The sequence below is a fragment of the Manis pentadactyla genome, chromosome 15 (assembly GCF_030020395.1).
Source record: "Manis pentadactyla isolate mManPen7 chromosome 15, mManPen7.hap1, whole genome shotgun sequence".
Taxonomy (NCBI): Eukaryota; Metazoa; Chordata; class Mammalia; order Pholidota; family Manidae; genus Manis; species Manis pentadactyla.
In genome coordinates, this window is record NC_080033.1 from 542,467 (window position 1) to 552,230 (window position 9,764).

A 9,764-nucleotide genomic window follows, 5' to 3' on the forward strand; every position below is an offset into this window, starting at 1 on the left:
TACTCCCACCACGGCTGATTTCAAGCCACCAATGTGAAGTCACCAAACACACATTTTGGGAACTTGATGTATACTGACACAATGAATTCACCTCAAGAATATACATCTAATAATACAATGTAATCAAATAATTAGGAAGTGATGAATTTTGAGTATTAGTGTTTAATAAAATTGACTTAAGCATACTTATATTTTAACAATGGCTTGCAAAGCCAAACCAGAAAAAGATCCTGAAAAATCAAATTCTTGTTGCATGTGATGGGGAGGAAGAAAATGTAAATGTGACACGATGTTCTAACCAGCGATGAACATGCTTGGGTTTTTTTATATACGTTTGAAATCTTCCATAATAAGCTTTTGAGAAGGGAGGACCTCGCCTCCACAGCCTGCCAACTGCTTTGACCCCACACCAGGACCCTGGCACCTCTGTTCTAATAAGGGAATCAGGATAAAGCCCCCGTTCACCCCCGTTCCTCACACGCCCAATGACTTCTGTCCCAGGCTAACCAGCAAGGCCATGGGCACTGAGAGAGCCCCCCACAGCCAGCCATGCAGGGAGGGGCCCCCTGTCTAGGGGTCAGGCAGAGATCAGGGGCTTCAGGTAAGTCTATCCTCTGCTCTCTGCTCCTCTCCCCCATCCAGTTCTGTACCCCTGACTTCCACCTGGGGCCCTGGGTAGGCCCTGCCCCTCTAAGGCCCAGGGAAAGTTTTCATACCAGCCATTCAGGGGCTTTGGGCCAACTCAGGTAAAAATATATTTAAGGCCCCGGCCCTGTCCTTTGCACATCTGTGACTGCCCTCACTGAGCCAGGGGGCCAGGGCCAGGCCTCTGCCTGCTCCTGACATGGCCTAAACCCCCGTAAAGCTGTCATCAGGACTCTAGAAGCAAACCAAATTGGGTAGGGTTTTCTCCCTAAAGGATTGACATTGTTTTCTAAAAATCTGATACCCCAAATCACCTACAGCAGATACAGAGAAGTCCTGTCTGCCCCACCCCCGGTTCTCACTACTTGTCTCCTATCTCCTACCCATGAGCTAGGAGCCCTAGCCTGGCCCCAGCCTCTCTCCTGACCTGTTCCACCCCATCCATACTCTCACCCCAGCCCTGATTCCTGTCTCTTTAACATCATCAGGAATGAGTCTGGGAAGTCTGGTGGTGTCTCCCAGAGCAATCCCCAAATCGCAACCTCCTGACCCCAGACCAGCTCTACTGTGTGCCTTCCAGCTCTTGTCCTGTCAGCTGTACCCAGCGCTCAGTCCTGGACCATATCTGGCACCCTTGGGAGTTCCTCCCAACGCTTACCCAGCCCTAGCCCAGTGGTTCTCAGCCAGGGAATTTTGGCCCCCCTCCCCCTAGGAATGGTTGAGAGGATCTGGAGACGTTTGTGGTTGTCAGGCCTTGAGGAGCAAGTGCTCCCGGCTTCTAGCGGGTAGAGGCTAGTAATGCTCAACATCCCCAAAGACGTCCCCAAAAGTCCACGGTGCCGAGGCCGGGAGACCCTGCCCTGCCCCGCCCCATCCCTAGTCTACAGGCCTGATCTTGCTGCTGATGGGAAGTGATTAAGGTCACCAGCTGCGATCAAACACTGTGCCACTGCTTAGCTGGTGACTTATCTCAGCTTCCTCCACTGTAGAATGGGAACAGCTAAACCCACCTTGTCAGAGTTGTCCGGACGAAATGAAGTGAAATGTACAAAGTATCTAGCACATGGTATTAACCAGACCCCCCAGTCATGTCCTCAGAAGCAGAGAGATTGGTCAGGCCCTGCCTGCCAGGACCCCTACTCCCAGGCACGCCTGCCTCCCAATTCTGGGCAGCCTCTGTGATTTAGGTCCCCCCACCCAAGACTACTTGACCAAGGTCATATTCCTCTTCCTTAGCCTCCAGGAGGTGAGCAGGGGGTGTGCTCAGAGCCAGGATGATTTTGAACAGCAGTCCTGTGTGAGAGACCAGGGGGTGATTCTGGGACACCAGCAGGGCCCCCAACAGCCACTCTGGACATAAGCACTCCTTGCACAGACACACCCTGGGAGCTCCTGGGCCCTGCCACCCGCCCCCACCCCTTTCTGCTTCCTTTGTGCGGGACATGGCATGAGGAAATGGGGCAGAGGACCTGTGGGCAGGGGCAAGCCGAACAACCGGGTCTGCTGTTGCCCACTGCACACCGGCTGGGGCCCTCTGCTCTGTGGGCCAGGATCCCCTCCTCACAGGGAGTCAGGTCTGGGTTCCATGGACGGGGTGTATGTGCAGGGTGCAGCTGCTGTGAGTACAGGAAGGCCGGGACACGTCCCTCTGAAGGAAGCAGGCAGGCCTTCCCGCCCTCTGGCCTGGGCCAGCCCTGGGGTCCCCTGCCCTCAATCCCTGACCCTCAGATCCCTCCTGTGAGACGTGGCGTGAGGCCCACAGTAAGCACAAAGCACCGAGGGCAGTGGGGACAGTGCCCGTGTCCCCAACCCCCACCCCCGCCTTGTGTTCTCTGATTCACCCCACCCCCTACCCTGCATCAAACCACAGCCCTGTTTGCTTCACTGTTCGGACTTTCCCATCTTGTTGCTGCAGAGGATCTGCGGCCCTCTGGTGCCCAACCACCTGGCACCCTCTCCCCCAACCCCAAGAAAAAACCCTGAAATGGCCTGTCCACCTCTACCCTCTTCAGGGAACTCACAATGTGTCCCCCTTGGCTGAAGCCCCCAAAACCGTGAGACCCCAGCTGCCCTGTGAGGGACCCCTTGGAGCCGGGTCATCTTGTTCTCGCTGCTGGCCACCCAACCCTCAGGAGAAAAGCGCCCCAGAGATGGGGTGGCAAAGGGCAAAGGCAGAGAGGCAGAAGCTCCTGGGACATTTCTCTGAGGTGACCCCGCACCCTAGCCTGAGCGGAATGCCGTGGTGGTTCCCAAGGCAGGGATGGGAATGCCGGGGTGAGCGCACGTCCTGGGCTGCTCTGTGCAGGGCCTGGGGGTGGCGGCACTCACTGAGCGCCTGCCGCACCCCAGGGCCGCAGCAGCGCATCTCCTAAGGAGCAGGTTCTACTCAGGGGCCCATCCAGATTCACTACCTAATCCTGCCAGCATGTGATGGCCCCCACTTGACAGCTGCAGACCGCAACCACAGAGGGGACAGCCCTCGCCAGAGGCTGGCCCAGAGCCCGCGCCTCTGACCACTGTGCTGTGGCCAGTGCACCCATTTCACGGAGTGGGAGACTGAGGCTCAGAGAGGCCATGTGGGAGGGGAATGGGGCCAGTGAGGGCCCTTCAGGACAGTGACAGCGACTTAGAGGCTGTCACGGGTAACACGCTGGCCCAAGTTCAGTTGGCAGACGAAAGCCCTGTGGTCAGAGCCTCTGGCAGGCCAGGGGCACCCCCACCCTGAGCACAGCTACCTGAGCATTTATTTCTGGCCTTCCAACCGCCCCTGAACTATTTGGGGCAAGAGGAAGAAAATAGACTGATTTACTTCCTCCTGACCCCCTTCCCCAGCGGCCGCCCCCTCCAGCCTCAACTAGACTCTGAGTCCTGACGCTGAGGCCCGGGAAAGCCGTTGCATTTCCCCCTCGCCCCATTTCCCAGAGGGCGGGGAGGGCGGGGCTCTGCTCCTTCAGGGACGGGGGCGGAGGAGAAGGGCCGCGGGGCTGCAGCGCGAGCCAGAGTGCAGAGGAAGCCGCGAGAGGCAGGGACCCACACGGCTGGAGGCTGGGAGGGAGTCCGGGAGACAGGCCAGGGGCAGGAGAGAGAAAGGGGGGAAAAGAGTCAAGGAGGCAGGGCGGGGAGCGGAGTCAGGGCGGGGAGAGGCGTCAGGGCGGGGAGAGGCGTCAGGGTGGGGAGTGGAGTCAGGGCGGGGAGCGGTGGGCCAGCAGGTGAGCGCAGGACCGGAGACTGGCTGCTAGGCTGGGATGGGGCCCACAAGTCCAGAGAGACAGGCAGCCGGAGGGCACCTCGTCACAGGTCCTTGCTTCCCCTCCAACGCAGACGCCGTCTCCCACCAAGAGTCATGGCCTTGTTGGGTAAGTAAGCGAGGGGGAAGTGGGGGCACAGGGACAGGGTTGGGGGGCAGAACCCACCTTTCTCCTCCCACATCCCTGCTGACCTGCCCGCTGACCCTGCCCTCCTCTTCCCAGCCCAGCGCCTCCTCGTTCTTGTCCCTGTCCTCTGCCTGGTGGCTTCCCTGGACTGGAAGAATGCCCACATTCAGGACCCCTTTGAGAAGTGCATGCATGACCCTGACTATGACCAGCTGCTCAAGGTCGTGACCTTGGGCCTCAATCGGACCTTGAATCCCCAGAGGGTGATCGTGGTTGGTGCTGGTGTGGCTGGGCTGGTGGCTGCCAAGGTGCTCAGTGATGCCGGACACAAGGTGAGCGGTGCTCCTAGCAGTGCACCTTGCGTCTTTCCTGCTGCAGGCTGGGAGTCCTGGGCTGGGGCACCTGGCCACATCCCTGTGGAAGGGGGTGGTGTTGGGAGGACGGGAGAGGGAGCCATGCTTTCCCCCTGGTCTGGGGAGTGAGGCCTGAAACCCCCTGCTCTAGCATGAAACCCAGAGGGAGTGTGTGTCTGCAGTGAGAGGCCGCCAGTGTTCCCTGCCCCACTTGCTCTCACACAGGAGGGAAGTCCCTCACAACCTCCTGGGGGAAATCTGTGTTAGTGAGGATGAAACTCCATCCAAGGAGAAGTGCCCCTGAGGTCTAACCACTGTCCTTCTCACTGAAATCCAAGAATGAGAATGAGCTGGGCCAGGGACTTCTGTGCATAGGGTAATCTCCCCACTCCCTGAGCTGGGAAGTCCCTCTGCAGTCTGGCCAGTGGCCTTCCTGCTGCCGTGTGAAAATTGTTACATTGTACATTCTCACTTTGACATTCTGTTCTCCCACCAGGGCCCCCCCTCTGTCCCCATAAAGAAAGTGGTCTTTCCTTAGCCTGGTCCATGCCGCTATGGGGACAGAAGGCAGGGGCTGGCATGGGATGGGGTGGGGGTTCACGGGGGAGCTGAAGGGCCCTGCTCACTGCCCACCATCCTTCAGGTCACCATCCTAGAGGCAAACAGTAGGATCGGGGGCCGCATCTTCACCTACCGGGACCAGAAGACGGGCTGGATTGGGGAGCTGGGAGCCATGCGCATGCCCAGTTCACATAGGTGAGGCCTGACCTGGCCTCCCCCAGACCCCTCTATGCCAGCCCAGACAACCAGACCCCCAACTCCATCTGTGCTCACTGCCAGCCCAAACTTCCATTCTGCCCTTCAATCGAGTCAGCTCTAGACCCAGCCTCCAGCTCCATCCTTTTCCTGATCCCAACCTCAGAATCTCCTGGCCCCAGCCCATTGCTGTACCCCTGGGATGCTCAGGCCACCATGTCCTGCGGAACCCCCAGCCAGCCGGCCCAGCCCCTCTAGACCTTCAACCCTACCTCCCCTGACTCTGTCTCGCCCCATCCAACCCGAACTCTGCCCCTTTTCCACTTTATCCCTCTCAAACCGAATCCTAATCTGGTACAGCCCTCAGACTGCCCACGTCAGCCCCTCGTCATTCCCGTCATTCCCATCCCCCGCGCGGAGGAGCCCGCATCTAGCCCCCTGCAGCCTCACGCCCGTCCGCAAGCCCCATCCCCAGCTGCCCTACCCGCCTCCTTCCCTTCTCTGAGCCCCCCTGGGGAGGGGGACCCTCACCAGCCTCTCCTGCTCCCACAGGATCCTCCATGAGCTCTGCAAGAACCTGGGACTCAACCTGACCAAGTTCACCCAACACGATGAGAACACGTGGACAAAAGTGAATAACGTCAAGCTGCGGAACTACGTGGTGGAGAAGATGCCCGAGAAGCTGGGCTACAAGCTGAACTCCAGGGAGAAGGGCCACCCGCCCGAGGAGATCTACCAGATGGCTCTCAACAAGGTAGGCCCCTGCGCCAGCCAGCTCTGCACCCTCTGCGCCGCCCGGTACCGGGCCCCGTGGGCCTCTCTCTGGGACGCCACCCAGCCTCCTCCCTGGCCTGGCTTTCCTTCTCTCTCCTTCTTTCTTGTCTCCCATCTGTCTTTTCCATCTTCAGTTTTCCTATAAACAATCCAATCCCCAAAGCGCCATCAGCCTTCGGCCTCAGAGCCCCTTCTTAACCACACGCTGTCCTGGACGGCCACACCTTTCTATGCCTTGGGCTTCAGCTTTGATCTGCAGGTTGATGTCTTCCAAACCCATCTCGTGAGACCCAGACCTATGGCCAGCCCCACCCTGGCCATACCTGAGCTCCTACCCAGCTCTGCATCTTCCCCTAAGTACACTCATACGCTCAGGTTCCCCGTCCCACAGTGCTTGTCACTCCCTGGTCACAAGGCACACCCCCAGGTGCCACCCTGTCTCCTCCAGCCGCATCCTCCCTGCCCCCTCTCTTGCACCTCCCACCTCCCTGTGCCCAAACCCCACCCCAGCTCAGGCCTGTCCTCTCCCCTGGACCTCCGCCAGCTCGCCCCAGCAACTCGGCCTCAGGTTCCAGCCATGAGTGCTCCAGCCTCTCCGACCCCCTTGCCTCTCTTTTCTCCTCCAAGAAATCCTTACCCCCCAAAGTCTGTGGTGCCCCAAACACCCCCAGCTCTGTACGTGTACCCACTATGCTCATTCGCCATCCCGCACCCATTCCCTTGCTGTTACCACCTGCCCTGCCTGGAAGGCCTTTTCCCTTCCCCACCCAGGGAGCCCTACTCATCCCTCAAGAGCCAGCATCAATGTCCCTTTCTCCAGGAAGCCTTCCCTGATGCCTTCAGGGAGGACACAGCTTCATCCTCCTCTGAGAGCTCCCGATTGGCCATCTCCCCTCCTGGACACGGGTGGGCACATGTCCAGGCCATTTCTGTGCTCGGGGCACTGCTCAGTTCAGGGAACCTAGGGAAATGTGGGGTGAATGGAGAGTGAATGAGTGAGTGGAGGGGCACATTCTTCTGGGTGTTCCGGGGCCACAGGGGAGATGCCAGGTGGACAAAGAAGAGGGTTGAAATTGGCAGCGAGCCTCCTGGGAGGGGATGAGACTTACCCACGTGGTGAAGGATGGCAAAAGATGAGGCCGGCAGAGTAAGTGCAGTGACGTAGAGGTGGGAGAGGCCTGAGGGTGGTCTGGGCACTGGACATTGTGCTCTGAGCCAGAGCTGCCATGAGATGGTGACTGAGGACCTGGCAGGGCCCTCAACTGCCAGGCCGAGGGCTGGAACTCTGGCTCCAGGGGCAGGGGAGGCACAGGACGTCTGCAGGCAGGAGAGGGACCTGATAATAACCCCCTCAGGGCTGATCAGGGTCAGGGGTGGGGCTGGGCTCAGAAGGGACTCTGCTTGTCTGCAACGATCCAGGTGACAATTTCTGAGCTCCAGGTCAGACACAGCACTGACTGAGACAGGATGCCTGCCTCCTCGGAGCTCACAGACTAGGACAGATGAAGGTAGAATAACACCCAACTAGAATGAATGTGGCCTTGTCCGGTCGGCTTGAACACACAGGTCGCAGGGCATTAATGACTGGGGAGGGCAGACTAAAGTGACGCTGAGTTGCAGTGGAGGGCAAGGCTGGGGGCACAGTAGGGGCAAATGAATGCCTGGCAGCTTGAACAAGAGTGGAAAATGGCCGGAGCCGGAAGACAACTCAGGTTTGGACTCCAGGCCTGGCTGGCTTCCGCAGTCCTGCCCCCAGCTTGTCCCACCATAGGCCGTCAAAGATCTCAAGACAATGGGCTGCAAAAAAGCAATGAAGAAGTTTGAAAGGCACATGTTCCTGGTGAGTGGGGACTTTGGTGGTGCTGAGAACCGAGGGCAAGGAGGCGCTTTGCCCCTAGGGGCGGAGGCAGGAACCCAGGAGCCGAGGCCTGCCGCTGCCTCCCCAGCCAAGTTCAAGGCTAGACACACCCCATCTCTGGGCCTCAGTTTCCCTCATCCGTCATGAGAAGGGGCATCGGGTCGCTAAGGTCCAGGGGACTGTATTAAGCTCCCGGAGGTGTCACAGAAGCCAGAAGCTCAGTCAGGAGGGGCATGGAATGGGCATGGAGCCGGCAGGGGGCAGCCTGCCTTGGCGCTGACCTGCTCCGCGCCTGCCCTCCAGGACTACCTCCTCGGGGAGGGGAACCTGAGCCAGCCGGCCACGCAGCTCCTGGGAGACGTGATGGCCAAGGCCGGCTTCTTCTATCTCAGTTTCGCAGAAGCCCTGCGGGCCCACAGCTGCCTCAGCGACCGGCTCCGGTAGGGGCGGGGGCGGCAGGCGGGGAGGGGCTGGCGGGCAGGGCGCGGCCCACCGAGACCGGAAAGGGGGCGGAGGGGACGGAGGGGGAGACGCGCGATGGGGTCTGGCCACACTGGCCGCTGCGTCCGGGCAGCTCTGCAGGAACTGAAGAGTTCCAGAAGGGCGCGGCCCGGCGGAGAAGAGGCGGGGTTCCTGGGTCACTCAGGTGTCTGCCCCTGTCCCAGGGACAACAGGGACAGGCCGGGGCGGGGCAGAGGAGCGGGCGGGGTGAGCGGGGTGGGGCAGGTGCCCAGGAGGGCCAGTAACGTGAGCCGGGGCTGATTAGAGGGAACCGGGCTGGTGACGCCGGGAGCAGCTATCAGGGAATCTCGGGGAAGCGCCCGAGGGGAGGGCAGGCCCCCAGCGCCCAGGTCACGCGCCCGCCCCGCCCCGCCCGCAGGTACAGCCGCATCGTGGGCGGCTGGGACCTGCTGCCGCGCGCGCTGCTGAGCTCTGTCCCGGGGCCGGTGCTGCTGCGCGCGCCTGTCACGGCGGTGACGCAGAATAGGCAGGAGGTGCACGTGCACATCGCGACCTCGCACCAGGCCCGGAATCTGAAGGCCATGACGGCGGACAAGGTGCTGCTGACGGTGAGCGGGCCGGCGCTGCAGCGCATGATCTTCTCGCCGCCGCTGCCGCGCAAGCAGCAGCAGGCGCTGCGCGCGCTGCACTACGTGCCGGCCACCAAAGTGTACCTGAGCTTCCACCGGCCCTTCTGGCACGACGAGCACATCGAGGGCGGCCACTCAAACACTGACCGCCCGTCGCGCGTGATATTCTACCCGGCGCCGGGTGAGGGGGCGCTGCTGCTGGCCTCGTACACGTGGTCGGACTCGGCGGCCACGTTCGCGGGCCTGAGCCTGGAAGAAGCGCTGCGCTTGGCACTCGACGACGTGGCGGCACTGCACGGGCCGATTGTGTACCGGCTCTGGGACGGCCGCGGCATCGTCAAGCGCTGGGCCGACGACCCGTACAGCCAGGGGGGCTTTGTAGTGCAGCCGCCCATGCTCTGGAAGGCCGGCAAGGACGAAGAGCAGGAGTACGACTGGACCGTCCCTCACGGCCACGCCTACTTCGCCGGCGAACACACGGCGCACCCGCACGGCTGGGTGGAAACGGCGGTCAAGTCGGCGCTGCGTGCCGCGGTGTTGATCAACCGCCAGGAAGGGCACCCAGCGACGGTCCCTACCCGACCCCTGCGCGGTGCGACTCCAAGGATGTCACCCTCCAGTCATAAAGTAGGATAACGGATCCGCACACGACCCACAAGAGGACCCGGCATTAAAGCATTTTCTTTAAAAGCTGTGCGGCCTTGCCCCTCCCTGGCCCAGTCCTCTCCGTTTCCATGGAGCAGTCATTAACCCTCAAGGCAGAAGGTTCTGCACCTATCCTGGAACCCCAGAAGCTGTCCTTCCTAGACCGTGGGGCTCCACCTGGGATGATGGGTGTGTGTGTGTGTGTGTGTGTGTGTGTGTGTGAACAGGACATACACTGCTTTGCACCACTGATAAATGGCAATCAGTG

At 60.6% G+C, this 9,764-nt stretch overlaps 1 protein-coding gene across 1 annotated transcript; it reads left to right on the forward strand.

Moving 5' to 3' along the window:
- The first annotated feature begins 3,826 nt into the window (after positions 1 to 3,826).
- IL4I1 (interleukin 4 induced 1) lies at positions 3,827 to 9,664 on the forward strand. The gene is made up of 7 exons (XM_036885976.2): positions 3,827 to 4,001; positions 4,116 to 4,351; positions 5,016 to 5,128; positions 5,681 to 5,882; positions 7,674 to 7,742; positions 8,064 to 8,200; positions 8,641 to 9,664. The coding sequence occupies exons 1-7, from the start codon at positions 3,989 to 3,991 to the stop codon at positions 9,485 to 9,487; spliced, it is 1,617 nt and encodes a 538-aa protein (XP_036741871.2). The 5' UTR covers positions 3,827 to 3,988; the 3' UTR covers positions 9,488 to 9,664.
- The last annotated feature ends 100 nt before the right edge of the window (positions 9,665 to 9,764 follow it).

Bases quoted from the DNA above. Each gene is read 5' to 3' on its own strand.
- IL4I1 (XM_036885976.2), top strand. The intron at 5,129-5,680 runs GTGAGGCCTGAC...CTGCTCCCACAG, and splicing joins CGCATGCCCAGTTCACATAG to GATCCTCCATGAGCTCTGCA. The intron at 8,201-8,640 runs GTAGGGGCGGGG...CCCCGCCCGCAG, and splicing joins TGCCTCAGCGACCGGCTCCG to GTACAGCCGCATCGTGGGCG.